Source organism: Nelusetta ayraudi, unplaced genomic scaffold, assembly GCF_046127955.1.
Source record: "Nelusetta ayraudi isolate G7.1 ecotype Tasmania unplaced genomic scaffold, CSIRO-AGI_Nayr_v1 ptg000229l, whole genome shotgun sequence".
In the NCBI taxonomy this organism is placed as follows: domain Eukaryota; kingdom Metazoa; phylum Chordata; class Actinopteri; order Tetraodontiformes; family Monacanthidae; genus Nelusetta; species Nelusetta ayraudi.
The window spans coordinates 198221-222269 of record NW_027466278.1 but is presented as its reverse complement, the minus strand read 5'-3'; the positions used below and the strand labels follow the sequence as shown (position 1 = coordinate 222269).

At 56.1% G+C, this 24049-nt stretch overlaps 1 protein-coding gene across 1 annotated transcript; it reads left to right on the top strand.

Annotated features, from left to right (window-relative positions):
* The first annotated feature begins 2658 nt into the window (after positions 1-2658).
* Positions 2659-23440, top strand: adgrg6 (adhesion G protein-coupled receptor G6). Its single transcript, XM_076016517.1, has 28 exons — positions 2659-2736; positions 3107-3269; positions 6230-6577; positions 6997-7136; positions 7267-7549; positions 7672-7854; positions 9293-9358; positions 14477-14571; positions 14685-14737; positions 14847-14876; positions 14952-15094; positions 15694-15805; positions 16185-16273; positions 16402-16466; positions 16569-16708; positions 16790-16958; positions 17089-17229; positions 17310-17426; positions 17646-17691; positions 17807-17913; positions 18060-18187; positions 18272-18540; positions 18624-18726; positions 19330-19480; positions 19566-19698; positions 19860-19961; positions 20290-20436; positions 21633-23440. The coding sequence occupies exons 1-28, from the start codon at positions 2659-2661 to the stop codon at positions 21875-21877; spliced, it is 3846 nt and encodes a 1281-aa protein (XP_075872632.1). The 3' UTR covers positions 21878-23440.
* The last annotated feature ends 609 nt before the right edge of the window (positions 23441-24049 follow it).

Here is a 24049-nt window from a genome sequence, read left to right as displayed (position 1 = left end):
GCAGTTCTCAGTCAGGAGTCAGCCGGCCCAGCAGGGGGCGCTGTCTTCAGGTTTCACTCTGATCCCGCCGTCTCTCTGGTTTCTATTCAACGTCACAAAAACCTTTGAATAAAATGTTTGAAAAAAATGATCTCAGTCGTCACTGCGTCTTTCTCTCGTTAGCCCAACAGTTAGCCGCATATGCTAACACAGAGGAAGTGTTGGATGCCACTGCTTCCTGCTTGGGGTCATGTGACCGGCCATGTCATCAGAAACACTGGGGCTTTGTTTTTTCAAAATAAAGCACCCTGTTTGATCTGCTGCAGCCGCCGCCACCACCAGCAGGGGGCAGTCTCACCTCTTCAGCCCTCAGCTGGACGACTGCACCACCACTTCCTGTGTGCGATGAAGGCACTTCCTGCTCACCTCCATCTGGATGCAAAGGGGTGTGAAGAACTTCCTGCTTGCAGGCAAATGAGCTGCAGCCTCACTCTGCTGTTCAAGGCCCCGCCCCCCTCCCCTCCCCTGGTCACATCACCAGGTTGGAGCAGTGAGGCGGCTGCTGGCTCCATCACCAGCAGGAAGTGGAAACTCTGCTCTGCCTCAGGTTTCTATTGGGCAGAGAAGGTGTTTTTCTCTTTGACTGGAGGTGTTTCCTGTCTGGAAGCCCCGCCCACTTGATGACGTCACACCTGTCCCGACGCCACGACTGGAAGTGGCTCCTGCAGCTCACTGCCTGGAGCAGCTCCTTAGCCCCGCCCCCTCCAGCGGAGGGCGCCACCCTTTCTCTCTCTCTCTCTCTCTCTGTCTCTCTCCCTCTGCTGCTCCTCCCTCTCTCTCTCTCTCTCACTCTCTCACTCTCACTCTCTCTCTGCTGCGCTGCGGACACACACTCAAAAAAGTTTCTGTGGGGGGGTCTGAGCCCCCCCCTCCCCAACATGTAAGTTATTATTTGAAAGTTGATGTATTTCTTGTGTGTGTGTGTGTGTGTGTGTGTGTGTGTGTGTGTGCGCGCTTTTGTCTTCACTGCTGGAAAAAAAAAGTTTGTGTAATGTGTGTAGCGTTGGCGCCTGGCTGAAGTTTCATGTGTTCAAGTCTTCACTGTGTGTGTGTGTGTGTGTGTGTGTGTGAGCGAGAGAGAGTGAAAACAGACAGGAAATCACTTTCCTGATGTTTGTGTGTCATCAAACTGTTGTTCTGCTTTGGTCAGTCAGCAGTTGACACACTGCAAGTGTGTGTGTGTGTGTGTGTGTGTGTGTGTGTGTGTGTGTGTGTGTGTGTGTGTGTGTGTGTGTGTGTGACACACTGACCTGATCACCGACCACGACGACTGCCCTTCGAGTTAAACTTTTCAACTTTCAAACATTTGTTTTATCAAGGTGCTTTTATTGTGAAGGTTCTTTGTGTGTTTTTCTCAGCTGGACGAGTTTCGGACAACCCCCCCCCCCCAAAAAAAACAAAAAACAAAAACTCACTTGTTGGATATTTATTGTCATGTTGGTCCAATCAGAAGCAGCCTTGTCGAGACTTCTGCCCGGCGACACAGTTTGACACAGACGATGCGACCAGTGAACATGTTGTTCCTGTGAACTTCCTGCTGAGATTAAAACAGATTAATTCTTTGATTTGATGAGTTCATTTCTTTCGCGAAGGTTGTTTTGTTCATGCTGAAGTGGCAGCTGCACTAACCCACTACTCCACCAGGGGGCTCCGTGTTTCCTGTTCACTTTGTCCTGACCTTTTCACAAACAGTAGCCCGACCCAGGGGGTTGACGTTTTATTATGAAGGATGGAGCCATCAACAATGGATCGTCTCTGGCGAACTCCTTTTGACGTTGTGTTGTAGCTAGCTAGCGAGTGGTCGCTATCCTGCGTTAGCCTCTAATCCTCGTTCATCTCCGTTGCATCACCGACGCTCTGCGAGGGCTTAAAACTTTCAAAATTTATATACATACATATATATAAATATATATGTATATATATAACATGAATATATATGTATATTATATATGTATGTATATAAATGTGTATATACATATATATGTATACATATATATGTATATACACATATATATGTATACATATATATGTGTATATACATATATATGTATGTATGTATGTATGTATGTATATATACGTATATATATAATATACATATATATGTGTATTATATATATATATACATATATATGTATATATATGTGTACATGCATATATACATGTTTGTATGTTATATAAATACATATATACATGTATATATATAAATGTATATATATATATATACATTTATATATGTATTTATATAACATATGTATATTTCCATCACTCCTACAATTATGCAAAACCTAAATATGTCAATAAAATACGGGTCATGGAATCAGCTAAACTTGAAAAAAAAAACGTTTCGGATTTTTTTTTTTTTTCGTACATTTACGAGAATTCCTTCCCATGAGAATTCTCGTGATTTCTCGTGGGACCAGATTCGACCAGGAATCCCGGCTGGTGATCTTCACACCTGCAAATTCAAATTGTACTTTGGTCAAACTTTCTGAAAGGTGGCTTTTATTTTGTGATCGCGCCGCGGTGGGAGCGCGGCTGTTGTGACGGCTCCTGATTGTGAGCGCGGTCGGCCGAGCCAGATGCCCCGATCGGAACGTGGGGTGGGAAGCTGGATGACGCATGAATGGGGCTCTTTATGCCGCGCGGCTGACCCCGGCGCTCGCCCGCCCGCTCGCCCGCTTCCTGGCGCACAAAGAGGCGAGTTGACGCTGAATGTCAGCGCTCAATGCGTCTGACGGCAGCAGCGGATCTGCGTCGCTTTAAGACAGCGAGGTCGAGTGAGGAGAGAGAGAGGGGGGGAGGTAGAGGGGGAGAGAGAGAGAGGGAGGGATGGATAACTCTTGGATAAATTCTTCCAGCAGAACCAGAGAACAAACTGCATGCTGTGTGGTGATTGGTTGCTCAGTTGGCCTCTGCTGGTCAGAGGTGGAACTGCTGCAACCAGGAAGCTGCTCAGCCCAGCGGGAGCGAGCATCAGGAGTCAATCAAACCAAATCAATATCACTGGGGGGGGGGCGGGGGGGCTTAAAGAGCTTTGCCCATAGTGGCCACCAGGGTGTGGTGTGAGGGGGCGGGACTTCCTCTTGGGCTTCCTGCTGTCTGTTTGATTGACACTTGCTGCTGCAGGGAGTCAGCCACAGGAAGAGGAGGAGGAGGAGGAGAAGGAGGTGGGCGGGGCCTCCAGCTCGCCGTTCTGCTACTCCTGCTGTGGACCAGCCGCCAGCAGCACGGTAGGCACACACACACACACACACACACACACACACACACATCCAGCGCAGCAGCGCCACCTCTGGTTCCTGCTGTGTTGAACTGCTGTGTTTTCTTGTTGTACCGCGTGGTGTTGTGTTGTTTTGTGTTGTGTGGTGTCGTGTTGCTGTTGTGTTGTGTTGCTGTTGTGCGTCCCTCCTGCTCCCTCAGTGTCTCTCCTGCTTTGCTTCCATGTTTCCAACTCAAACTTTCCAGCTGAGCAGAAACTGCAGGAGCCCTCAAGTTCTCCTCCTTCTCCTCCTCTTCCTCCTCCTCTTCCTCTCCTCTTCTTCCTCCTCCTCCTCCTCCTTCTCCTTCTACTCCTCCTCTCTTCCTCTCCTCCTCCTCCTCCTTCTCTTCCTCCTCCTTTTCCTCTCCTCCTCCTCCTCCTCTTCCTCTCCTCCTCCTCCTTCTCCTCCTCTTCCTCTCCTCCTCCTCCTCTTCCTGCTCCTCCTCCTCCTCCTGCTCTTCCTCCATCCTCCTCTTCCTCTCCTCCTCCTCCTTCTACTCCTCCTCCTCTCTTCCTCTCCTCCTCCTCCCCCTCTTCATCTTCCTCCTTTCTCCTCCATCTCGTGTTTCTCCTCCTCCTTCTCTTCCTCCTCCTCCTTCTCCTCCTTCCTTTCTTCCTCTTCGTCCTTCAGTCCTCTCAAACTTCCAGCAGTTCGACTCGAACCCACCACCGCTGCTGCTGCTGCTGCTGCTGCTGCTGCTGCTGGGTGGAAACAGGAAGTGGATGGTCCACTTCCTGCTGCCGCGTTCCCGATGGAAAAGCACCGTCACCCGTCAGCTGACGTGTCCTCCTGAAAGCGGAGGTGTCTCCTCCAGGAAGCAGTGGACCATGTGACCTGGTGACCTGCTGGTCCCGGTTCAGGAGCAGCTGGGTCCAGACTGGGACCAGTATCACCTCTGACCAAGCAGCCGCTGGTTTCCTCTGCAGTCAGAGGGTCTGTCAGTGTTTTCACTTCTGACCAGAGAGAGAGAGAGTGTGTGTGTGTGTGTGTGTGTGTGTGTGTGTGTGTGTGTGTGTTGTGGTTTGGTACTGCTGGGAACTTTACGAGTGTGTGCTAACCGCTCGGTTTGGCCTGAGGCTTCTGGTAGGGTATGGAAAATACATTAAGGTCTGTGCGTGCGTGTGTGTGTGTGTGTGTGTGTGTGCGTGTGTGCGTGCGTGTGTGTGTGCGCGCGCCCGTGTGCAGGAAACTGTAAATGTTACAGAGAGAAACATGTGGAACTTCTCCTCAGTTCTCCAGAGTTGCAGAGCTGTTAGTCCTGGTCCTGGTCCTGGTCTTGGTCTCATCCTGGCCCCTGGTCTTAGTCCTGGCCTTAATGCTGGCACTGGTTTTAGTCCTGGTCTTGATTCTTGTCCTGGTCTTGGCCCTGGTCCTGGCCCTGGTCTTTGTCCGTATCCTGGTCCTGTTCTTGATTGTTGTCCTGGTCTTGATTATGGTCCTGGTCCTTGTCTTGATCCTGATCCATGTCCTGGCCCTATTCCTGATCTTAATCCTGGTCCTGACCCGGACCCTGGTCCTAGTCCTGGTCATAGTCTCGGTCTTAGTCATGGCCCTGGTCCTGGTCTTGGTCCTGATCTTAATCCTGGTCCTGATTGATGATGTTCCAGTTGTCAGGGGTCCCTGCAGTGAGACGTCTTCACCCCCCGCCCCCGCCTCCATGCCTCTCTATCACCTCCTGGTGACAGACAGGTGTGTGTGTGTGTGTGTGTGTGTGTGTGTGTGTGTGTGTGTTGGGGGAGGCGGAGCCTGAACACCTGTTAGAGTGAGTCAGCGCCACCTGGGAGACAGAGCGGCTCGTTTGTTCCCTACTGTAAGAATGTGTGTGTGAGTGTGTGTGTGTGTAAAGTTGACCCTGCTGCTGTCCAATCAGAGAGGTGGGTGGGCGGGGCCACAGGGGGGTTACCTGCAGTGCAACCTGATGAAGGGAGAGAGAGAGAGAGAGATAGAGAGAGAGAGGTTTTTTTCACGGCTAGCTAGCCAGATGCTAAGCTAACTTCCTGTTAGCCAACCCCCAAAGGGGGTGGAGCCTATCTCGGAGTAGAAGTGACCGCAGGGTATCCCAGCAGCACCACTGGCCAACCAGCAGTCAGCGTGTCCCAGGCCCCGCCCACTCACTTACTCAGAGCTCTGCTGTGGCGCCACCCACTGGTGACTGGCGGTGGGGAACGGTCATGTGACCCGAGCCACAGCGCCCCCCACTGGTGGAGTCACAGGAAGCAGTCAGCTGACAGGAAGCATTAGCTTCAGCCAATGAGACGCCTTTAATTAGAGACCATGACTGGCAAACACACACACACACACACACACACACACACACACACACACACACACACACTCAGCCTCATTAGTGTCTCTGCAGCTTGTTGACACGTTTCACACTTCAGCTGGAAGTTGTTTTGAGTGAGTGTGTGTGTGTGTGTGTGTGTGTGTGTGTGTGTGTGTGTGTGTGTGTGTGTGTGTTCCAAATGAGGTGTTGCGCTGCTGGTTGTGACAGCTGGAGGCAAACGGCAAGCTAACAAGCTAACGTGCTAACGAGTCGCAGTGTGTCACACGATGCTGTGGTGTCGCGTCCACTGGACCTCAGCAGGGGGCCTCTTTCAAAATAAAAGCTTCACTCTTGCAGGACGTCTCTTCTCCTTGTTCTTCTTCCTCTGGTTCTTCGTGTTCTTGGTCTTCATCTTCTTCTTCTCCTTGGTTTTGTTCTTCTTGTTCTTCGTGTTCTTCTTCACGTTCTTGTTCTTCCTCTTGTTCCTCTTGTTCCTCTTGTTCTTCCTCTTATCCTTCGTGGTGTTCTTGCTCTTCTTCATCGTCTCCTCTTGGCCGATGAAGACCTCCCTCCCCTAATGAACCTCGTCTCCTTCCTCACCGCCCCCTCCGGGTCAACTTCCCGTCTCGGCGACTAATGGACTGTCATCGGCCGACCGTCACAGCGCTGGGCTGTAGCTCCGCCCAGTGCGGCGCCGTGCTGACGGAGGTCCAGGGGGTCTTCTCGTCGCCCTGCTACCCCCAGAAGTACCCCAACTCGCAGGCGTGCCGCTGGACGCTGCAGGCCCCCGCCGGCTTCGTCGTGCAGATCTCCTTCCTGGACTTCGACCTGGAGGAGGCGCCGGGCTGCATCTACGACCGCGTGCTGGTGAAGACAGGGGGCGCCGACGTCAAGTTCTGCGGCCCCACGGCCAGCGGCCTGTCGCTCAACTCCACTGGGAACCTGATGGAGCTCAGCTTCACCTCGGACTTCAGCGTGCAGAAGAGAGGCTTCAGCGTGAGCTACCGACACGGTAGGACCCCTGGATAGCACACGCTAGCATCAGGCTAACCCGGGTAGCATCAGACTGATCCTAGACTAGCATCAGGCTAATTTGGGCTAGCTTCATGCTGATCCTGCTCTTGCCTCAGGCTCATCCTGAAAGAGCATCAGGCTAATCTTTGGCTACCGTTAAGCACATTCACACCAAGCTAGCATCAGGTTAATTCTAGCCTAGCATTGGGTTTACACTAGACTCGTGTAAGGCCGATCCTTGGCTGAAATTAGGCTAATCCTTGTCTAGCATCGAGCTACTCCTTGTCTAGCACCAGGCTAATCCTCATGTAGCACCAGGCTAATCCTAGACTAGCATCAGGCTCCCAATCCCATCTTTCTCTCCGTCCATTTTGCCCTTCTCCTCATCCTGTTTCCTTTCTTCCCCCCCCCGTGCAGTTGCAGTGGCTCTGAGGAACCAGAAGGTGGCGATATCCGGCGACGGCGGTCACGTGACCCGAGTGTCGGAGGCGGTGGAGTTCCCGGAGCTCAGCGAGTTCACGCTGTGCTTCGAGGTGGAGCGGACCGGACACAAGCAGGTGAGACTGTCTCCCCCTGCTGGCAGGAAACAGGAAGTGGCAGAACCTCCCTTAGTGACAGAAGGGGGGGGTGTGGAGACCCTACTGACTGCCCCCCCCCCTCCCCTCCCCCTCCCCCACCCCCCACCAGGAGGAGTGGTTCTTCAGCTACTCCCACAGCAGCAGCCAGGTGGCGCTGGGCCTGGTGTCTCAGGGCGGGGTCCTGCGGCTGCTGGTGGGCGGGGCCTCCTGCCCGCTTGACCAATCCAGGCTGTCCTCCTCCAGCTTCACCTCCACCATGACGCCGCTGTGCCTGCAGTGGTCCTCCGCCGACGGCCTGCTGGGGGTCCTGCTGCAGGGACAGCACTGGACCCAGACCTGCTCCGCCTCCGCCGGCCTCCTGCTGCCCCCTGGTGGCCGCTTCCAGCTGGGAGGTCAGTGCTGCTGCTGCTGCTGCTGCTGCTGAGGCTCCGCCCCCTGCTGGAGTTTGTGGCTACGCTGACCGGAGCTCTGTGTGTGTGTGTGTGTGTGTGTGTGTGTCTGTATGTGTGCGCAGGGCCGCACAGCCTGGACGGCTACATGTACAACCTGCGGCTGTGGGCGGAGCTACTGCCGCTGCAGCAGCTGCAGCAGCTGCAGCTGCAGGGCTGCGACGCCGCGGGGAGCCTGCTGGACTGGGACAAGCAGCACTGGGACATCCCGGCCAGCCTGGCCCAGACCGACCCCTCCCTCAGCTGCAGTGAGTACCGCACCGCCGCCGCTGCTGCTGCCCCCTGCTGTCTGGGAGGCAAACTGCCGGCAGTCTGAGAAATCAGAGAATAATGTTGACCAGCAGGGGGAGCTCCTGCTGAACAAGTGCTCAGTTTACTGACTCCACAGGCCAGTAAACAACATTCCAACACACACACACACACACACACACACACAGACACACACACACACACAGGAAGTGGTGTGTGACTTCACTCGTCACTAATGATGTTTTTTTTGTGTGTTTATTAGAAGAGAAACATCTGAAACACATTGATGTGTTTTAGGAGTGTGTGTGTGTGTGTGTGTGTTTGTGTACCTGTTTATTTAAAAGGTTGTTAATCAGTGTAGAGCCGCAGTGGTTTCACTCAACACGCACACACACACACACACACACACACACACACACGCACACACAGGCACACACACACACACAGAGAGAGCTGAGGTTGTGTTTATTGTCCAGTGTTGCGATTGTGCGGTCAGTGTGGTTGTTGTGCGTCGCTGTTGTGTGTGTTTGATGTTCCGCGCTGTTTGGCCGAGACAGGAAGTGGTTGTGCAGCTAGCGCAGCCGCTAGCGCAGCAGCTTCAGTGGTAGAATTATCAACGTGACTGCGTGGTGGAGGTGCAGCACCGGCGCCCCCGGTGGCAGACTGTGGTAAAGGTTCCCATGGTTGACCATCACTCGCCTCACTTGCAGCGGCTTTAGCTGCGACGTTGGCTCAGGTCGGGGTGGGAAGGCAAACTGCTGCCTGCTGATTGGTGCATTCAGGACCCGCCTCTTCCACCGAGGAGGCGGGGCTTCGGCTTGTTTACGCTGAAGCGTTGTTTTGTCTTTACGAGCGGCCGCGAGTGTTTGAAGACGATGTTACTTCCTCCTGGTTGGCTAATGAGGACCAGTGTGTGTGTGTGTGTGTGTGTGAGTGTGTGTGTGTGTGTGTGTGTGTGTATGTATGTCCGGTGGACATTGTGTAAACTGTGTTGTGTGCCATCACCGTTTTAGGCCGTCTTTCATCTCTTGCTGATGCCAGAGGGAAGACACGCACACACACGCACACACACACACACACACACACACACACACACACACACACACACACACACACACACGCACTGTGGTGCCGTCTCGTCTGCCCATAAAACTTTCATTCTGTTGATTTTCTGGGTTTGAAACTTTAACGCTGACTAAAAACTGCTAGCCTGCGAGCTAATTCAATGCTAACAGTAGCTTTTAGCATTTAGCCGTCCCTTCCGCTGTTGGTCATGTGACCAACTGAGTGATGTGAATATTAAAGCAGCTTCGTCTTTGATGTTTTTTTTGAATAATAATAAAAAACAAACAGGAAGTGACCCCGTAGCCCCTCCCACTGATGGTTTTAAACTGATTAACCTCTTCCTGTTTTAACCCCTCCCCTCCTCTGGCCAAGGCGTGTCCCCGCCCAGCAGCACCGCCCACACTAGCAGCTGCGACTCCGCCGGACTGGGCTGCCCAGGTACGAAATCAAACACTCCCCATGTTAACAACAACAACAACAACAACAACAACAACAACACAAACATGTTGGTGTGAGAACCAATCAACAGCTGAGTTCCTCTGCTTCTGCGTGGCTGTCGTGTGATTGGACGTTTGGGTTTCAAATCCAGTGGGACGCAGTTTTCACTGCGTGAGGAATCAGGGGGGGGGGGGCCTTCAGATCGCCGTTGTGAAGTCGGAGGCTGCAGACGTCTCTGTTCTTCTTCTTTTTCTTCTTCTTCTTCTTCTTCTGCCACCATCAAAGTCCCTTCAGTCAGGGGCCGTCACCTGCAGGCGCTCCAGATGTTCCTGTCACTGCTTGCGGACGAGCTGATGAATTTTTCAGTCTCTTCCTTCAAACTGTGACCTGAAGTCCACCAGGAACCGAGAGAGAACTTCCTGCCGGTTCCTCTCCTCTCAGGGGAACTCTGAAGAAGAACCGGACACCTGCTGACCGGCCTGAGTGGAGCCCAGCGGGGACGACCTCTGACCCCTGAAGGTCACCTGGAGGTCACCTGGTCCAAGGAAGGAGCTGCTTTGCGGTTCCTCATCCTGCCCACTGCAGCTTCACTGCTGCTGAGATCCAGACCAGAAGAACCAGAAGAAGCCCAGCTGACCTCCTGGACCTCCTCATTGACCTCCTGGGGGAAGGAAGGAAGCAGATCTTCATCTTGTTGTTCATCTGAAAGTTTCTGAAAGTTAGCGAGACCAGCTAGCATCCTGACAAAAGCTTCTGTGTGGTTAGAGGGGTGGGGAGAGAGGGGCGGAGTTTGCGTCAATTGGCTGCTCACTGGTCACCTACTCAGCATGTGTGGACCAGGTGACACCTGGACCAGGTGCCTTGTGGCTATCGCTAGCAGAGCAGCAGGTCCACGAGCGACTGCTTCCGCTGCTAGCATGAGTTACCATCGTCCCCAATAGGTTCGTAGGTCAGCTCCTGTTAGCATGGTTAGCACTAGTTAGCCTGAGCTGTGAGCAGGCGGAGCCCCCTGGTGGTGGTGAACTGCTACTACCAGTGGAGCCCCCTGGTGGTGGTGGTGATTGTGCTGTGCAGCTTCCTCACTCTCCTCCTGTGTCTCTGCCGCAGCTGCTTCACCCTCCGACTCCACTAACACCACCCATACTACTAATGTCTCCGCCCACGGTAAGCCCCGCCCTCCTCCTCTCCTCCTCCCTCCGCCTCCTCTCCACCTCCTCCTCTCCTCCACCTCCTTCTCCTCCTCCTCTTCTGCCCTGCTTCCTGTGATGATGTCATCATTGGCTGGGGAGTCAGTCACAAGCGAGTCCTCTCATTGGCTGACGGGACTTCCTGTCCTTGGTCCAGTGAGTGCTCAGTTTGTGCCTGCAGGAGGCGCTGAGTGGTGCCACACTGGTGAGAACCAGCCCCTCCCTCTTGTCACCTGCAGCTCCGCCCACTGCCCCGCCCGCCTCTGACATCACTGCTAGCATGCTACCACTAACTAGCAGCGCCGGCGCAACAAGCTCCGCCTCCTCCTCCTCCGGTAAGCTCTCGTTGGCTGTTAGCGCGGCTAACCTTCGACCCCTCCAGGAAACCACCGGCTCATGTGACATGGCAGCTGCGCTAATGCTAATGCTAAAACCCTGTGTTTTGTCTTAACCCACATGCTAACTTGTTGCACTGCTTAGTGTTGCCCACCGCTAGCGCCACCTTCGCCGCTAGCAGCGCCGCCGCTAAACCTGGTTCAGCCAGCAGCAGCAGCAGCAGCAGCAGCACCACTGCTCACGGTAAGCTAAGCTAACTATTTGTGTTTGCGTTGTTCAGCTTGTTTTTGCTGCTGGTTGCTCAGCTGTTTCTGAGCGATAGCTATGGGCGACTAATGTGCTATCATCTTCAGCGGGTGCTGTGCTAACTGGGCTAGCAGTAGCGATGCTAGCCATGTTTTTGTCTCCCAGTCTGTGATTGTGACCGATGATGTCACTTCCTCTATAGCCTCTCAGCCAACCAGCAGCTGGTCCTCAGCTGGCCGCCCGTCCCCTCTGCCCGCAGCACGTGGTAAGAACGGCGCCCCCTGGTGGTCGGCCGCTGTGGCTCCACCCTCTCTGCTGAGCCTGCGGTTGGCGCCCCCTAGTGGCCTCCCCCTCCTCTCCGCACCTTCACCTTCTTCTCCACCTGCCAGGTGTTGAAGGTTCCTAAACCAACAGGAACCAACCAAACCTTCCCGTAGATTCCCGTTGACCTTCTGACCTTCTGTCCTTCAGCTCAGCCGGTGGTTGGACGTTTTCCTGTCCAGGCGCTTTCTGACCTTGTAGATGTTGCTTGACTTCCTGTTACTTCCTGTGTTTTCTCTCAGAATATTAGAAATAAATGAGAACAACTGTTTTTCTGCAGTGGTTCCTCCTGGTTCCCTCTGCTGGTTCTTCACTTGGTTCTTTTCCTGGTTCCTCTCCTGGTTCCTCTCATGGTTCCTCTCCTGGTTCCTCTCATGGTTCCTCTCCTGGTTCCTCTCATGGTTCCTCTCCTGGTTCCTCTCCTGGTTCCTCTCCTGGCTCCTCTCTTGGTCCTTCTTCACTGTGTTCTTGGACCTTCTTGGTTCTCTGGTTCTCACTGTCCTGGTTCCTGGTTTGTCCCGGCACCAGAGCTGGTCCAGGCTCCTCCTCCCACCAGGAGACTCCGCCCACCAGCTGAGAGGTCCTCCAGACCTCTGACTAGCGCCACGATCAGGCGGAGGAGGGGAACCAAGGACTGGTCTCCAGATGTCCGCCCTAAGGAGTCCAGTTCTGGGGTTTGCCCCCCCGAGTCCGAACCTCGACCTGACTCCGCCCCCCCAGGGAGGTCTGCCCCCCTGCCCCGTCCCGCCAGGACCTCCCTGGGCTACATCTCCACTCCTCTGATCTGGCAGGGGAGGAAGCGGCCAATCAGAGGAGGCCCCACCCCCAGCAGAGCGGCACCGCTTGGACCAACGGTCTTCATCACCAAACCCTCGGCCCCGCCCACCGAGTCTGCGCCCCCAACGGACTGGCCAATCCTCAGTGAGACGGTGGTGACCTCCACAGGCCCTCTGGTGGCAGAACTTCCTGAAGCTTCTCCGTCGTCTTCAGCTCCACCTCTCAGACGGATCAGACCTCCAGCGGAACTGGACCGGCAGACCTGGGCACGACCTCCAGCAGCGCCGGGGGCGGAGCTTGCTGGAGACCTGCTTCCCGAAGACCAGGAGGAGCCAGGAGCAGGTCCTCACACTGGTCCTGGTCCTGGTCCAGGAGGACAGACACAGGAGGAGATGTTCAGACCAACAGCTTCCTCAGACTCGTCTTCAGACCTCACTTCTCCTCTTCTTCACCCTTCTGCCAGACCTCAAGCAGGACCAGGACTAGAACCAGCACCAGAACCAAGACCAGGACCAGGACTGGCTCTTCCTCTGACCCTGGACATCCCACTGGAGAACCTCAGTCCCTCTGTGTCCCCGTCCAGTCACCACAGAGACCTTCTAGCGATGTCCCTGGCTGAGGAGAACCAGACCCAGATCCCTCAGCTCCTCCAGAGGCCCTCAGACCAGGTGGTCCAGCAGGACCAGACCTGGTGGGACCCCAGCAGTCAGGTCCCTCCCACTCTGCCGGGACCTTCTCCCCTCCTCCTGCTCCTCCACACATCTACACAAGTTTCTCCTCCAGGTCCACCAGGACCTCCGTGGCCTTCTTCTGCCTCTGGTCACCTGACTCCTCCCTCAGCTCTTCAGACAGGGAGGAGACAGGAGGTGTCCTCCTCCTCCTCCTTGGCCCCACCTCCATCTCAAGCTCCACCTCCACCTCCTCTCACCTCCCTCCTGACGGAGGAGCAGATGTTCTCCGTGGTGGAGATCTCCTCCCTTCTCCCTCCTCCTCCTCCTCCTCCTCCTCTTCCTCCTTCTCCTCCTCCTCCTCCCTCCTCTCCTCTTCCTCCCCCTCCTCCTCCCTCCTCTCCTCTTCCTCCTTCTCCTCCTCCTCCTCCCCCTCCTCCCTTCTCTCCTCCTCCTCCTACTCCTCCTCCCCCTCCTGCCTCTTCTCCTCCTCCTCCTCCTCCCTCCTCTCCCTCTTCTCCTTCTCCTTTTCCTCCTTCTCCTCCTCCTCCCTCCTTTCCTCCTCCCTCCTCTCCTTCTCCTCCTTCTCCTCCTTCTCCTCCTCCTCCTCCCTCCTCTCCTCCTCCTCCTCCTGCGGAAAGGAACCAGGAGCAACTGACTCTGGTCACGGACCAATCAGAGCCGAGGACCACCCAGAGGGCGGGACCCTCAGCAGCCCCTCCTCCAGGGTCATGTGGCTCCACCGTCACCCCTCCACCTCCCCCCTCCCATCTCCAAGCCCCTCCCACCTCTGCCGTTCACTCCGCGTCTGACGGCCAATCAGAGGAGGGGGCGGGGCTTCAATCAGAGGAGGCGGGCGCGCCAACGTCGTCACTTCCTATTCCGTTGACGACAACTTCCTCCCTTGGTCCCGCCCCTCAACCCGGTCCCAGCAGAAGCTCCACCTCCGTCACGCCTGCCCCGGGAGGCCCCGCCCACCTGACAGGCCCCTCCCCCGTCCCTCAGCCCCGCCCACTGCATTGCCTCCTTGCCGCCTGGCTGTGCAGACGCTCCTCGGCCAATCGTACGTCCCCGCTGCGGACCGCCGCTGTAGAGCAGAGAGCCAATCAGGGCAGGCGGCGCCGACAGCGTCATGCTACCATGTTAGCATTAGCTTGTAGCTGGTGTCAATCATGTGGTGGAGGGGGGGGGTCCTCGAGGAACTGGCCGGCTGCTGATTGGGCCGCTTCTGATTTGCTGGTCCAATCAGACGACAGTAGAAACTGCACACACACACACACACACACACACACACACACACACACACACACACACACTGGATCTGACAGTCGCTTCAGTCGCTTCTACTAACCAATACAAGGGTGACACCTGGTGGCCAGACTGAAGCACAGCAGGGGAGCCAGAAAGAGCTGCTCTGTGTGTGTACACACACACACACACACACACACACACACACATACACACACAGGCAGCTTCACAGTGAAACCTCGTCTCTGCAGCCCTCTGGCGCCCCCTGCTGTGCAGTGCTGCCCCCTGCAGGCCCAGCCTGGTACTGACGCTGCTGTTTGTTCCCTGCACCTCAGAGGGATTCTTCTACCGCCTCTCGCTGGAGGTGGCGGCGGTGGACGAGGCCTCGGCAGCGCCCCCGCTGGACGTGGAGAGAAGTGTGGGCCTCTGGGTGAGCAGCAGCTTCTCCTTCTTCTTCTCCTTCTTCTTCTTCTTCTCCTTCTTCTTCTTGATCTCCTCACTGGACCAGCAGAGGCAGCAACCAGTTTTCTTTCTCCTCTGCAGCTGAATGAGACCTTTCGCAACTGGAGCCGCAGCGTCCAGGTGGAGCAGCTCAGGTGAAATCAATCAATCAATAATCAATCAATAATCAATCAATCAATCAATCAATCATCAGTAGTGACAGTCTGACCCACCCATCGCTGACCTCCCGCCCTCTCTCCGCAGCGCTCAGCCGCATCCCCAGCAGCCCCACAGGTAAGACAAGAAGAAGGCACCTGTGTGAAGCCCCGCCCCCTCACCCACGGCTTCCTGTTTCCTGTTTCCCGTCAGCTACTCGCTGCAGGCGCTGCTGGTTTATTTCTACGCCACCAATCAGAGCCTGAGCGAAGCGGCCGTGTCGGCCAGGCTGTCCAGCAGGGCGGCGCTGCTGGGCGGAGGCCTGCAGCTGGCCCACGCCCACGTCAGGCTGATTGGTGAGGAATGACGCCTTGAAAAAAAAACGTATGGGGATGGCGTGAGTGGTACCGCTGCTGGCCACTAGGGGCAGCAAAGGGGCAGAGCTCACTGGCACGTTGGCTTCATACAGTATGTCTGCAATTCCATTCAGTTCACTTCAATTCAATTCAGTTCACTTCAATTCAATTCAGTTCACTTCAATTCAATTCAGTTCAGTTCAGTTCAATTCAATTCAATTCAATTCAGTTCCATTCAATTCAATTCAATTCAATTCAGTTCACTTCAATTCAATTCAGTTCAGTTCAATTCAATTCAGTTCAGTTCAATTCAATTCAATTCAGTTCAATTCAGTTCCATTCAATTCAATTCAATTCAATTCAATTCAGTTCAATTCAATTCAATTCAATTCAATTCAATTCTATTGAAAAATAACAATTCCTGTGTAAAGATACAGAGAACTTCACTTTTATTTGTCATTAGCTGGTCTGAGCCAGCGCGGACACTTTTGGAACTCCCCTCCCCTAAGTGACCAGCAGGGGGCCGCCCAGCCGCTTGTTTTTTTTTTTGCGGTTGCGAGTGGATGTTAGCCAATGAGCCGTTGCTGTCGCTGCTGCAGAGAACTGCCCGGAGGAGAAGCAGCTGCACTACCGCTGGCCAGAGAGCCGAGCCAGCGTCACCCAGCGGCTGCCCTGCTTCCCCAACAAGGAGCAGAGCGCCAGCAGGACCTGGTGACACACACACACACACACACACACACACACACACACACACACACACACCGCGGTGGCGTCCAGTCTGCCAAGAAAAGTTTCACTTTTTTGATTTTCGGGCTTTTAAGTTTTAACGCTGACTGCAAACTGCTAGCCCGCCAGCTAATGCTACTGTATAGCATATCATGCTAACCGTCACTTCCTGCTTTTGGTCATGTGACCGACCGAGTTTGACTTTGAGAAAACTCGCTCATTCAAAGTGAAGGTGCGTCTTGGTTGCGATCACAATCTTTGGCTAACGTAGCAGCTAGCTGGCTAAGATCAGGCAGAGTTCCGAGCTAACGCTAGCGAAGCTAGTTGTTTTGTGTCGTGATGGGTTTCTTTCTCTCCCTCCCAGTCTGATCAACCCACAGAACCTCTCGTCCTATTGGTCGGCTGCAGACGCCGCTAACTGCACCGACATCGACACCATCGAGGTGTCGGCAGGTGCGCTGGGCCGGCCGGCCAATCAGAGTGCAGCAGAGTCTAGCAGCGTCGGCTCCGCTAACGTGCTAACTGTGTGTGTGTGTGTGTGTGTGTGTGTGTGTGTGTGTGTGTGTGTGTGTGTGCTGCAGAGAACGCGGCGGAGGTGGCGGTGCAGCTCGCTGTCATCACCAACAACCAGCTGTCCGACGAGGAGGTGCGACCGACGCTCAGCGTGCCCAGGCGCCCCCTGCTGGCAGCAGCGAGCTAAAACACCTCCCCCCCCTCCCGTCTGTCTGTCTGTCTGTCTGTCCTGCAGGTGTCCAAGGTGGTGAGCAAGGTGAAGCAGCTGGTGGACGTGGCCAAGATCAACGGCTCGCTGGCCTCCACCGTGGTCACCATCATCTCCAACGTGATGAGCAGCTCCCACACGCCGCTCCAGAGCACCACCTCTGGGACGTAGGTGGCGCTCTCGAGTCGCTCCAGCTGGACCACCTGGAGGGGTTCTGACTCTGCTCCCTCTGCCCCCCCAACCCCCAGAGCCCTGAGGACGGTGGACCAGCTGGTCCACAAGCTGGAGTTTGAAGGTCCGTCCATCAGCTTCAGCTCCAGGCACCTGGCGGTGGGCGTGGCCTCGCTGGACGACGACGCCGCCTTCAACGGGACCACCTTCAGCGCCGTGCTGGCGCCCAACGCCTCTGAGCCGCAGGTGGACGGAACAGGACATGAAGAAACTTTATTATATTTACAGCAAAACAAAAACAGGGAACTTTACTGAGTGTTCAGGCCAGCAGAGAAGATCTCGCTCCGACCTCTGACCTCTGACCTCTGACCTCCAGGTGCAGTTCCAGTCGGAGCAGGCGGACGTCCTGGGTCAGGTGACCCTGCCGGCCTCCCTGCTGGCCGCCGCCGCCGCCGAGGGCTCCTCGCCGCCGTCCCGCATCAACTTCATGTTCTTCAGCAGCACCAACCTGTTCCAGGTGAGCGGCGGTGAGGGTCCGTGGGCGGGGCCAGAGGGAGGGGCGGGGCCACCCCTGATTGACACCCCGGTCTCCCCCAGAAGGAGCAGCTGGGCCGCGCCCTCAACAGCTACGTGGTGGCGAGCAGCGTGGGCAACCTGTCGGTCCGGGACCTGGAGGAGCCCGTGCAGATCCACATCGCCCACCTGGACCAGCAGGTGGGGCAGCCGAGCGGTCACCTGACACGCACTCACATGGTCACATGGTCACATGGTCACATGAGCCTCCACCCTTCACTCCTGCACCAGTTTTAGTGTGAAATATTGAACGTGTGACCGTGTTTGTATTCACTTCCTGGGTGAAACAGGAAGTGAGCTGCTGATTGGCTGACAGCTAATTAAAAATAATAATGTGTGTGTGTGTGTTTTGTGCGACAGCCGAGTGTGAAACCAGTCTGCGTCTTCTGGGACTTCAGCCTCAATGGTGAGTCAGCGTGTGTGTGGCTGCACTGAGTGGCTGTGGCCAGCAGGGGGCGCCACAGGACCACTGCTGAGGCAGTGTGAGTGGTTGTGTTGCTGTAACCTGCTGCCGCCACCAGGGGGCAGCGGAGGCTGGAGCGAGGCCGGCTGCAGGGCATCGGCAGAGTCGGACGCCAACAGAACCGTCTGCCTGTGTGATCACCTGACCCACTTTGGCGTCCTGATGGTGAGAGGGCCACGCCCACTTCCTGTCACATGTCCTTCACTGAACTGAAGATTTAAAAAAAAGAAAGGAAAAAAGGATTTAATGTCACTTTAATCTTGCTGCTCGACCTTTGACCTTTGCATACCCCCCCCCCCCCCCCCCTCCAGGACATCTCTGGAGCTTCTCCTCACCTGGACTCCAGGACCAACCAGATTCTGACCTTCATCACCTACGTGGGCTGCGGCGTGTCGGCCGTCTTCTCCGCCGCCACACTGCTCACCTACATCGCCTTCGAGTGAGTGACATCACAGCCACTTCCTGTCTCTGAGAGCTCCGCCCCCCCAGCTGACCCCACCTGCCCCGCCCCCTCCCCCGACAGGAAGCTGCGTCGCGACTACCCCTCCAAGATCCTGATGAACCTGAGCTCCTCGCTGCTGCTGCTCAACCTGGTCTTCCTGCTGGACGGCTGGCTGGCCTCGCTGGGCGGCGGCCTGCTGTGCAGGGGCGTGGCCGCCCTGCTGCACTACTTCCTGTTGACCTCCTTCACCTGGATGGGCCTGGAGTCGGTGCACATGTACATCGCCCTGGTCAAGGTCTTCAACACCTACATCCGCAGATACATCCTCAAGTTCTGCCTGGTGGGCTGGGGTGAGTGAGCGAGCGAAGAGCGCCGCCGCCGTGACTGACGCAGTGACTGACGCAGTGGGCGGGGCTTGCTCTCTGTGCGGCAGGACTTCCTGCCGTGCTGGTGGTGACGGTGGCGGCGGCTGACTCCAACTCCTACGGCCTGCAGGAGTACGGCAGGGGCGGAGCCGGGGGCGGAGCCTCGGAGTTGTGAGTAGGATGGAGGAGTGTGTGGCTGTGTCTCGATTCAGGGTCTGCATCCTTGGAAGGAAGCGTCCTCCCAAGGACCCGGCCGGGAAGGACCGACCCAAACCCCGCCTCCCAGGTCACCACCCGGGGCGGTCCAGCCTTCGACGTATTTCCTGGTTGCGTCACCGCCGTTCCCTCCTGCTGGCCAACCCCGGAAGTGACGTTTTCATAGCATCAAGCTAACCACTGGTTCACCAGCTAACGATGGCTAACGTTGGATGTTCAGATAAATAAAAACCCTGCGTTAAAAACTGAATATTTGAAGTGAAACTTCAATACTTAAATTTATACGCTGTGTCTTTGCCAGTAGGTGGCGCTAATTTCAGCCGACTTCCCAGGATCCCAGGATGCTTTGCAGCAGCACACAAAGCATCCTGGGATACAGAAGGAGGTGAAGGATAGTAGCGGTGCAGCCTTGGTGCTAACAGTAGGACGCATTTGGAGCGTCCTTCTGACTATTGGGAATTGGGAACTTCCTTTCAAATACAGCCTGTGTGTGTGTGTGTGTGTGTGTGTGTGTGTGTGTGTGTGTGTCTCTGACGGACTCTGTGTGTGTGTGTGCAGCTGCTGGCTGCTCAGCCCGCTGCTCTTCTACTCCACCTGCGTGGGCTTCTTCTGCCTGGTCTTCCTGCTCAACCTGGCCATGTTCGTGGTGGTCATGATGCAGATCTGCGGACGCAACGGCAAGCGCAGCAACCGCACGCTGCGCGAGGAGGTGGGTCCCGGCCCCGCCCCCCCGCCCCCCACCGTGCCCCTGGCCCCGCCCACACCCGACCCCACCTCTCGCTGTGCTCCTCCAGGTGCTGAGGAACCTGCGCAGCGTGGTCAGCCTGACCTTCCTGCTGGGGATGACCTGGGGCTTCGCCCTCTTCGCCTGGGGGCCCGTCAGCGTGGCCTTCATCTACCTCTTCTGCATCTTCAACTCGCTGCAGGGTGAGAGGCCACGCCCACCTCCAGACAGTCCTAGCTCTGGGACTCCAGATTGGTTGTTAAAGGGTCTCGGTCTCGGACTGGATGGACTCTGGTTCTGGTCTTACCCATGCCTGACTTCCTGTCTCCTCCTCCTCCTCCTCCTCCTCCTCCTCTTCCTGCAGGTCTCTTCATCTTCATCTTCCACTGCGCCCTGAAGGAGAACGTGCAGAAGCAGTGGCGCCGCTACCTCTGCTGCGGACGCTTCCGGCTCTCCGACCACTCAGGTAGCAGCACCGGCTCGGCCCCGCCCACCACCACCACCTCTCTCTCTCTCTCTCTCTCTCTCTCTCTCCCTCTCTCTCCCCCTCTCTGCGGGGGTTGAGCGGGACCCGGGCCAGGCTCCTGCTGCGGCGCCGCCCTGCAGGACTTTCATTAAAACTTAAGACCCGCGCAGAGCTCGGCTTTGCGGGTAATCGCGGAGACGTGGCCGCTCGCTCGCCCCTCCAGGAGCCGCGGGGTCAGAGTGGGCGGAGCTAGAGGGGTTGGGCGAGGAGTTCTGCAGACTCCCTCTCTGGCGACAGGAAGTGCTGAGGTGCGTTTCCTGTTTTGCAGACTGGAGCAAGACGGCCACCAACAACACCAAGAAGGTGAGCAGCGACAAGTCGCTGTCCTCCAGCTCGCTGGGCTCCAGCGCCACCCACTGGACCTCCAAGGCCAAGGCCACACTCAACCCCTTCAGCAAGCGGCACAGCGGCTCAGGTGAGGCCCACAGGAAGCTGGCGCCGGGAAACAGGAAGCTGGGGCGGGGAAACAGGAAAGAGGAAGCTGAGGGCGGGAAACAGGAACCTGGGACTGGGAAACAGGAAGCTGTGTGTGTGCGTGCGTGTGTGTGTGTGTGTGTGTGTGTGTGTGTGTGTGTGTGTGTGTGTGCCACTGACGTGTGCCCTGTGTTTGCGGCGCAGAAAGCTCCTCCCACCAGTAGCCAGGAGGACGACGGCCGGGAGGTAACGACTGAGAGCCGATTGGCCGAGTGACTTCCTGCTTCCTGCAGCTAACCACTCCGCTCTGTGCGTTTCCCCAAAGTGTCAGCTGACCCGGGGGCTGGCTAGCACCGCTAACGCTAATGCTAGCGCCCCGACGAGGCAGACACTCACCGTGTGCTGTGATTGGTCCGTCACCGTGACGTCCTGAGGCACCCTGGGTGGGTGGGAGGAGCTCATCACCGATTGGCTCACAGCTAAAAATACTTTAAAAAAAATAAATAAAAAAATAGCTCCGCCCCCCACCCAGAATGCCAAGCTGCGAGCTAACGCCTGCCTAGCGTGACGAGCTAACGCCACGCTGTGGATGTGACGCACGGCCTTAGCTCCTCCCCCTCTGGCCACGGCCACTTCTCCTGCACAGCGTTCTCTGCGGCACCCCCTGGTGGCGGTCTGTGGGAAGTGTTTAGTGGAAAACTGTGATTCCCAGACAGAGTGATGGCGATCGAGAAAAACATCGCTATGCACATCACTGCTGCAGACCTTCAGCGTCTCCACCACTGCTGCTGCTGCTGCTGCTGCTGCTGCAGCAACGTGCAGCAACGTGCAGCACGTGCAGCAGGAGGTGGGCGGGGCCTCTGTCCCGCCTCCTGGCCCAAGCAGCCTGGAATCACTTCCAGATGTTGGAGGCCAGATTCCCTCCACGCTGCTGGAGGACCTGCAGCTCCTCTCTGACACGCCCACCTCTGGCCCCTCCCCCTGCTGGGCAGGACCCGCCTCCTGGCTCTGACCTCTGACCCCCCCACAGGCAGGGGGCGCTGTCAGTCTTGGTCTCTGTTTTCCAGAATGTTTCCTGCTTCTGAGGTTCAGTAGCAGCTTGCTAACCTGTGGAGAGGGTGGGGTCAGGGGCGGAGTCAGGGGTGGAGTCAAGGGGCGGAGCTTGGTGGCTCTAACCGAGTGTCTCCTTGTTTGCAGGTGAGGACAAGAGTCAGGCCAAGAAGGTCGTCTCCTCCTTCTCTTCCTCCTCCTCCTCCTCCTCCTGCTCGGCTCCACCCACCGGCGAGCTGCAGCCAGGCTCCGCCCCCTCGTCCTCCTCCTCCTCCATCCTGCCCGTCAGCCAGATGATTGACAAGGTGCGCGGCTACTGCAGCACTCGAACCGACAACTTCTACAAGAACATCCTGATGTCCGACAGCCTGGCCCACAGCACCAAGTTCTAGCACCTCCCACAGGCACCCAGCGGGTCATGTGACCTGGACGGAGCTTCCCCATTGGCTCCCTACAGCCGCCAGGAGACGTTTGGATCCGCCCCCCATCCCCCGTCACCACCCCTCCCTCTGGTTTTAACTCCTGCTACCGCCGCAGGACCACCCACTTCTTGCTCCGCCCACACCAGGAAGTGTCCGGACCCGGCAGACACGCCCACTCTCTGGGACGCTACTTCCTGATGTCTCCTTCCCTCTGAAGTGTTTCAGTCTCGTGTTTCTTCTTCTTCTTCTTCTGGTGGGGGAGGAGCATCTTGGCCACGCCCCCTCCTCTGTGGCGCCTGCCGCCCCCCCGCTCCCACTGCACACCGGCGCTCCGAGGGCTACGAGGTGTCCGGTGACCCGTCGGCGCCCCACGCAGGAAATGAAGGGAAGCAGAGAAAACAGCGATCGTTTTAATACTGTGATGTTTGTTTAAACTGAGGATGCTGAAGGTCCGAGAGCCTCGGCCAGCACGCCGCCGCCAGCACGCCGCCGCCGCCGCCGCCGCCTCAGCCAGACTCCACAGCCGACATCCTGAAGCTCCAGACTGAGTTCCTGCAGCAGCTGTGAGGAGCAGCTGGAGGTCCAGACCTGGAGAAGCTCACTGTCCATGTTCCTCCACCCAGAGCTGACTGACTCGGCCCCTTCCCCCTCCTGACTCCGCCTACTACCACTTCAGACTCCGCCCCCTCCCACTCCTCCGGACCAGCAGCGGGTTTCGAGGCCTGTGGGTCTCATCAGGAGGTTCCTGCTGGACTGTCTGTTTCTCACCTTCAACACTGTACAGCAGCGTTTCTCAATTGGTGGGTCGTGACCCAGAGGTGGGTCGTAGATCTCTTTTGATTGGGTCGCGGCTTCGTGGCCAGTTTAAGGGATTTTAAAATATATCTATTTATCGAGGAGATGTTGGGCTTTTATTTTGTAGACTCACAGTTCAGTTCAGTGTTACTCAGCAGACGGCGCTGACGGTGCTGACGGTCCTGAGACTCCACCAGTTGAGAACCACTGCTGTACTGGCAGACGCGGCCGCTGGTCACATGGTTCCATCGGCCCAGGTCACGCGGGCCACCAGGGGGCGCTGCGCTGCGCTCTGATGCTGTTTGTCTTTGTGAAATAGTTGAGCGGAGCATCTGGCGCCCGTTTGTTGTCAGAGGGTCAATGAGCTGAACTTCTGCCCCCTGGTGGTCACAGGTCACAATCACAATCTCCCTTTGTTTGTGTGTGTGTGTGTGTGTGTTTTGTTTCAAGTGTGTCATTTTTGTTTAATTTTCCTCCTCTGCACCAGCGTAGCTTCACCTCAGCAGCCAATCAGGTAAAGACGCCACTGCAGTCCAGCGCCAAAGGAATTTTTGCGAGAGACAATGTGATCACACACACACACACGCGCGCGCAAACACACACACACACACCGAACTGAGACCAAGCTAACTGCTAGCTACAGCTAATGTGAAATCAGCTATCAAGTGTGTGACTCCATATCAGAAGGTTGTGTTCAAAAGGATTTTTCTGCTATAATAAAGTTATAAATAAAGTTTTTCTTTCAGTCACTGTGAGATATTTCCCAGAATGCCTTGTGACTTGTGAGTCCACGGCGCTGCCGACTTCATTGGAACTATTTTGGTGTGAATGAAGGTCGACTGACACAAGACATGGACCTCAGCCTCAAGAGCCCCAGGAAGAAGAAGAGGAAGAGGAGAAGAAGAAGAAGAAGAAGAAGAAGAAGAAGAAGAAGAAAAGGAAGAAGAAGAGGAGAAGAAGAAGAAGAAGAAGAAGAGGAGAAGAAGAAGAGGAAGATGAAGAGGAAGAGGAAGAGGAAGAGGAAGAGGAGGTTCTCCAGGCGAGAGATGCTTTGCAGAAGGTGTTGCTGGTCCTGGATCCTGGTGTCTTCTCACTCCTGCTTCCTGGTCAGGTGAGCTTCTTCTCCTCCTCCTCCTCCTCCTCTCACCTCCACTCACTTCCTGTTTTCCTTCCTGGACGGAGTCAAAACAGGAAGTCTCCCACCACTGCTTGGTGTTTTCAAGTGGCGGTGAAGGTGAAGGAGGGGCGACGGGGGGGCGGCTGATGTGGTCGGAAGGTGAGCGGTGTTCCCACAGCAGCCGTGTGACCACAGGAAGTCGGGGTTAGCATAGCCGCCAGACTTCCTGT